At 51.0% G+C, this 6,330-nt stretch overlaps 1 protein-coding gene across 1 annotated transcript; it reads right to left on the reverse strand.

Moving 5' to 3' along the window:
* On the reverse strand, positions 1 to 4,640 carry LOC309876910 (opsin-5-like; the record flags this gene model as incomplete). The annotated part of the gene is made up of 4 exons (XM_082757782.1): positions 1 to 348; positions 1,062 to 1,393; positions 1,991 to 2,284; positions 4,568 to 4,640. The coding sequence occupies 4 exons, from the start codon at positions 4,638 to 4,640 to the stop codon at positions 1 to 3; spliced, it is 1,047 nt and encodes a 348-aa protein (XP_082613908.1).
* Between the last annotated feature and the right edge of the window lie 1,690 nt (positions 4,641 to 6,330).

Consider the following 6,330-nt stretch of genomic DNA (forward strand, 5'->3'; position numbering starts at 1 on the left):
TCAGTGAGCTGCAGCTCCCTGGTTCTCCACCTTTGCGGTGGAAGAGAGACGCACGTTGTCCCTCCCGCTCCACATCATCGAGACAGGATTTTCAGCGGAGGTGTCGGTGCTGAAGAAGTGCAGCCGCCAGCCCCAGCAGCACTGCAGCTGTTTGATTTCGCGGCGGAAAGTTTTGCTGAAGATGTAGTAGATGAAAGGGTTGTAGGCGGTTGAAGATTTGGCAAACAGGCACGGCAGCAGGGTGACGATGGGCTGCAGGGAATCGCTGGAGTTAAAGATGGACCAGAAGCTGGCTGCTGCGTATGGTGTCCATGAGCTCAGGAACCCAACCGAGATGAGCACGGCCATCTGCAAGGGAAACATGGCTTCAGCCCTTGGCTCGTACAAACCAGGCATGTGGTGGGTGGAAGAAACCATGCCTGCCTTAGATGAAATACCTGAAACAGCCGTGACGTGAGCCTAGGTGACATGGGGCAGTGTGTATATTCTTTTATTCCCACTTCGCAGATACACGCCGTGGGATTCCTGCCTAACAGGGAGTTGTTCTCACCTCCTGACTCTACCTGCAGTGTGTCGTGGGGGAAGGAGCCCGAGCAGAAAGCACAGCCTATTGACTCACTGGCCTCTGGAGTCAATTTTGCTCTTCCATGGGAAATGAGCAACCAAAGTGCTTATTGAAAAATAATATATTAAATCAAACAAACAAAAAAACTGTTTCTGTAGGAAATTTCTATGTAGCTCTCGCTCTGAAAACCCTTTCAGTCAATTAAAAATAGCTAGAAAGACAGGACAAGGCCTCCACCCCAACTGCAGCATGCATGGATCCAACAGCTATTCCAGCAGGACTGGAAATCTGTGTGTCCAAGAAAATCATGGGGTGTAACTGTCTAAAGAATCAAGCCATTGAACTGACGGTGTGTGGGCAAGACTGGAACCACATCTCCATCTTTTTCACTAACACCAGACAAGTGTAATGAAGGGTTATGAGCAGACTAGGTATGAGCAGAGCCTCTGCAGGTTCCTGATTACTGCAGACTCTTCTCATCACTGGGATAACTCACCAGTGTCAGCTTCTTCTCCAGTTTCGCTGCGTTGGGGATCCTGTCGATGTTCTGGATCTCTTGGTATGCCTTATGAACCTTCCAGGCGATTCCCAAGTAGCAGGCGACGATGGTCAGTGCAGGCAGGACTGTGCACAGGAGGAACATGCTCAGGATGAAGGAGAAGCCGTTGGAGGAGTTGTGGAATTTGCTCCAGGCTATTGTACAGGAGATGCCAAATGGCTCAGGGCCGTAGTAGCCCCAGCCTACCAAGGGCAGAATGGCCCAGAGCAAGGAGTAGAGCCAGATGAAAGCGATCAGGATGCGGACAGTGTTCTTGGTGATTCTGTTACCTGCAAGAAAAAGGAAGAATAAGTCTATACGGTTCTCACCTCAGCCATGTTGGTTTTGCCATGAGGTTTCCAGCAGAAGGATGCTTACTATAGATCTGCCTGGGCTGCTGCTACAATTCCCTGGTGGGTTTTCTTAAGAAATCAAACAGGCAGAGTCCATGTTTTGGGTGAGACACGAGTGCAGCCCTCAGAGCTGATTTAAAGTTTGCTAAGTCAGACAGCTTTACAAGATCAAGCTGACCCAAAATGTACCATGATCCCAAACCAGGAATGCCAGAACACTCCTTCCTCTCAACTTTCAGTACCCCTGCTTGCAGACAAATAGGCAGATAAGACAGCCTGGTCCAGTAAAACACTTGGGATCTCCACCTTTAGGTTGTTGCATTTGGTATTACTGAGAGGTGAAAAGCCTCACTGTTTAACAGGGAATTCAATCAGATCCTTCTAGGGACATTAGAGGTTTGAAACTGAAGTAAAAGTTGAGACTTATTCCTACAGATATTGGACTGATGCTGCACACCATATTCAGCAAAGTGCCCCCTGAACACCGCATCCCACACGCCTCACAAGCAGGTTACCAGAGACGTGGTTACTCACTGTTCGTTTTGGAGGAATTGGTAACAAGGAAGCGAATCACGGCCATGGCACACAGCGTCATCATGCTGCAGACGCCGAAAAGGAAGCCCATCAGGGCGTAATACATGCAGGACGCATCCCCTCCCAGCCAGGCGTGGTTCCAGGCGGATGCAATGGCCAGCGGGTACATGCTGATCGCCATCCCCACATCTGCCACTGCCAGGTTGACCGTAAGCAGCTCTGGGGACTTCAGGAGGGAGGAGCGCTTTGCTGCTGTAGCGAGGACGGCTGAGTTTCCCAGGATGGTCAGGATGGCTGAAAGGGCAAAATGAGCACACAATATCACACAGTTAGCACACCCATGAAATGCCTGGCTGTATGAAAGACATGAACAATGCAAGTTAGCCTGGGACTGTGTCTTCCAAGCCAACACTGCGTTGTGCTGATGCTTTGAAAACACGCTGGTGTCTATCTGCTATGCCCTGCTATGAAACTTCAGCTCTTGAGCTGAAGCAATCTCATTCTCTGAGATCAGCCCAGCAAAGTCAGCTGGAGGAGGTGAGGATGTACTCAGCTTGGCATCCTCAGCACAGCATCCTCTGTGATGCTTCAGCTACCCTCAGGCTGCAGCTCCTGCCTCCCTGGCAGGCTGGCACTTCCCAGCCAGGCTGTGTTTCTGCTGCGGAGCTGCTACAGCAGAGAGGGCTTCAGATTTACTTACTTCTCCTTCCTAAGGAAGCACTCCAGCCAGTGGGACTCTCACTGGTCCCCTCCTCCCGTCCGGTCCCCTCCACTTTCCCAAACTTTCCCTCTTTGCAGCCCATCTCCCACAGGAGTCCCAGCACCATCCTGCTGGGGGCTCTGAGACACCTCACTAATCCATACGTGCTGGCCAAGCAGCCGAGCATCCCTACAAGCTGCAGTTCGGACTCCCTCACTATTCTGATGGTCTCGGGGTGCAGTGAGACAAAGCACAGAAATTGTTTTGCCAGAGGCATGCGGCAGACCAGAGGCTGCTTTGCAAAGGGACCTGTTGGACATGCATTATTCAGATGTGCCGCAGGGCTTCAAAGCATTCATGACAACTGTGTCAAAAGTCCACGCAGCAAACAACTCATTTTTCTTCAAGAGAGCATAGCATGGAGCTCTGCTTTGATCAAAAGTTTTCCTGAGAAGGTGTCCTCTAAAGTCAGAAGTGAAATAAGGAAACAGAAACAGACTCTGGCATGCTCCCTCACAGCTGGAGGAGCAGGAAGGCTGCATTTACTTATGCACAATACACAAATGAAGTGCCCACAGAGGAATGAATCAAGGGGCATGCAGCAGAACAGAATAAATGCATTAGCATAAATCCACAAGTGGGCACAGACATCAGGAGAAAGACTTAAACAGCACAGAGGGACCAATCTGAGACCCGAACTCCTTCCTTCCTTCATCCACTTGCTAACCCCATTGCTCACTCGGCACCTCTGGCTACTCCTGCAGAATTCCCCAGGGTGCCCCAGGATGCCCGCGGTGGCTGAGCATGGAAGGACTTGCTGGCAGAGCAACCTGTGGCGTGGTGGGAAGGACATCCCCACCTCTGGGAGGAAAATGAGCACAGGTCACACCCACGAGAGCTCTAAGCACTATGCACGAGGGTTGAAGTCGTCCTTCCTCCTACCATCAGGTGCAAGCTTCAAGCCCCTACTTGTGCTGCATCTACACATTTCCTTCTCTGTAAGAAAGCAGCTGACACCCTGACTTGGAGTAAAACAACCCCCTTTTGTTGTTTTAGAGATATTAATTTGTCTCACACCGAGTTCCCCTCTGCTGTCAGCACAATGGAGGGGACAGCACAGTGCAGGGCAGTGCATGGAGAAGTGTGCAAGAGCAGGGGTGAGGTGTGAAATCCTAAAGCCAGCACTGCTGCCTTTCTGTTAATTCACATTAAAAAATATATGCTGGTCTTTCTTAAATGTATCCCAGGCAGAGTTTTCAAACAAGCTGAAGGGGGGCAGGTGCTCACATCTCGGCACAATTCAGTTGCACTGCATGCCTAAAGCAAGTCAGCTCCTCTCCAAAGCTACAGCCACAGCACTCACATCACCTGGGCACATGCAGCAAACAGGCAAGAAGGAAAATGCTCAACCAAAGCCATGCTGGGGCTGACTGGTACATAGCTCCGCTATTTGGAAACTCTTTGCTGTTTTATGCCACTTTATCCTACCACGACCCAGGTGCTTCCTGCATAATGCCAAGCCTCCCCCTACAAGGGTCACAACAGAGTTGCTCTCCCTGATCTCAGAAGCTGGGAGCCCCATCCCTCCATTCCCAGGCTGAGATGCCAATGTAAGGGGCAGGTGCCTTATTTTGACCACCCGTGGGGGCAAACTTGTGCCAGCAAGTCTTCAGCATCACAAGGGATTGCAAGACTTAGAGGAGAGCTCGATCCAACTGGCAGGCGCTAAGCAGGGGAAGATGTGGGGACAGATTTTCCATCATTTCCCTCCAGCTTCCCTCGGAGCAGCCCATGCTGACCACAGCATGGATGGGGGCAGCCCCGTCCTGCCCATCCCGAGGCGTGAAGCACCCCCAAACGATGAAGGCAGAACTCACCTATGAGCAGAAGAAAGACCCCAGCTCCGTAATCCACTACTGGGTGGAGTTTGGAAATGTAGTGCTCCTCCATGGTCCCCTCTGCAAGGTGGAGGCTTCAAACGGCAGGGGAGGTGGCTGTAGGGACAAAGAGGCTTTTCCTCATGGTTCGCCTGCAGTAAACCAGGCAGTTGGGTGCTGGCACTGCGCAGGGACCCTTCTGCTGCCTCCTCTCTCCCTTTCTGTGTTGCGGGGGAGAAGCCTGGAGTGAGAGAAAGGCTCCTTCCCTGGGGAGATGGAGTGAAGGCTGGGCACAGCCCCTGCCATGGTCCCGCCTGCCTGGCAGAGCATCTCCCCAGCCAGCCCCTCCTCTCACTCGGTTGCCTTGTCAAGCAACTTGACAATGCGAATCCCCTCGCAGGGCCATCGCTGAGCAGGAACAATTGCTGCTCGACCATCAGCAGCCCTGGGAAATAAACCCAGGCTGAAGGACGGTCGGGAGTTTTGTTTGCCAGCTGTGTGGCTGCGCAGGGGAAAGGCAAGGTTGGGATGGGGGGATGGCTGGGTTGAATTATTAGAGGGAAGCTGTTTGCTGCAGGGGTTCGGGAGGCTCACAGGGCCACTGAATGAAGGATTTTCAGAGCTGCCTACAGGACAAGTGGTACAGGCTCATCTGTCCATTTAGCTGGGCAGGTCTTGATTTACAGGTCCATAGTTGCAATGCCATTACCTTGACTTTTAGCCCAGGCAGCACCCAGCCACCACACTGAAGAGCTGATCTGCTCTAAATTATTCAATTCCCACACCTGGATATGCTAAGCTGTGTTAGCATCATGCTCTGCTTGGCCTATTTTACTGTGCTCAGACACAGGGAATTGTCAGATCCCCTTGAGCACGCAGCCATCTCGTGTTTGGTCTAGGTGGAATTTAGGTGCTCAAGTATCAGCCTAACTTCTGAAGTCCCTGGGAATCTGAGAGACTTTAAACACCCTGAGTTTCACCAGAAAGCAAAACTGGCCATGCACAGAAATGCTGCCCCTCTCTGTCCTTGCTCCCTGCTTCAGCTGTCCAGGATGCACACACAAGGGATGCCTGCTGAAAGCTTTGGGGAGTTTAATTCAGCACCCACAAATGTGCAGCACAAAGCATACATCACAGGACCTTGTAGCTCTCGCAGCCTTCGCAGGGTACCTTTGTCCTAAAAACTTAGCCATCCTCCCCTCAATGGAGGAATCGGTTCCCTCCTCTGGGTTCAGAGAGCCAACTACAAGCTTTTCCCCTGAAATTGTTTCAGTGCGCAGGTTATAGATTATTAAACCTGCCTCCAGCCCTAACTGAGAATTTAGGTACCAAGTTCAGCACTAGTTTTGTTGCAACAGACATAAACCTTATTTTTAAAGGGGACTGACTGAGCACTACTAAAAGTGGAGTGGATTCATTAACCTACAGCAGTGCTCTAGTTCACAAATCCTGCTGCCAGGAGCTAGATGTGGGCTAGATACGGGGGAGGAGAGTAGAGAGGGAATGTCTGCTTTTCCTTCAGATGTTACAAAATGATTTCCATCCTCGGAAAGCCACTTTAATTTGCTAAGCTACTTCTCGACCAAGGCTGGCTTTTATAGAGGCAGATCAAGCTCTTCTGAAATATTTCTCCAAGACATCCCATCTTGGTCCAGTTGGGAGAATCCCTGTGGAATCTGAAACCAGTAAGGTAAATACTATGAGATGGGACAGTCCACCAGTTCTTCTATAAAGAAATGAGAGAAATGACAGAAATTGCTGGC

The sequence above is a fragment of the Aythya marila genome (genome assembly GCF_965140915.1).
Source record: "Aythya marila genome assembly, chromosome: 3".
Classification (NCBI taxonomy): Eukaryota; Metazoa; Chordata; class Aves; order Anseriformes; family Anatidae; genus Aythya; species Aythya marila.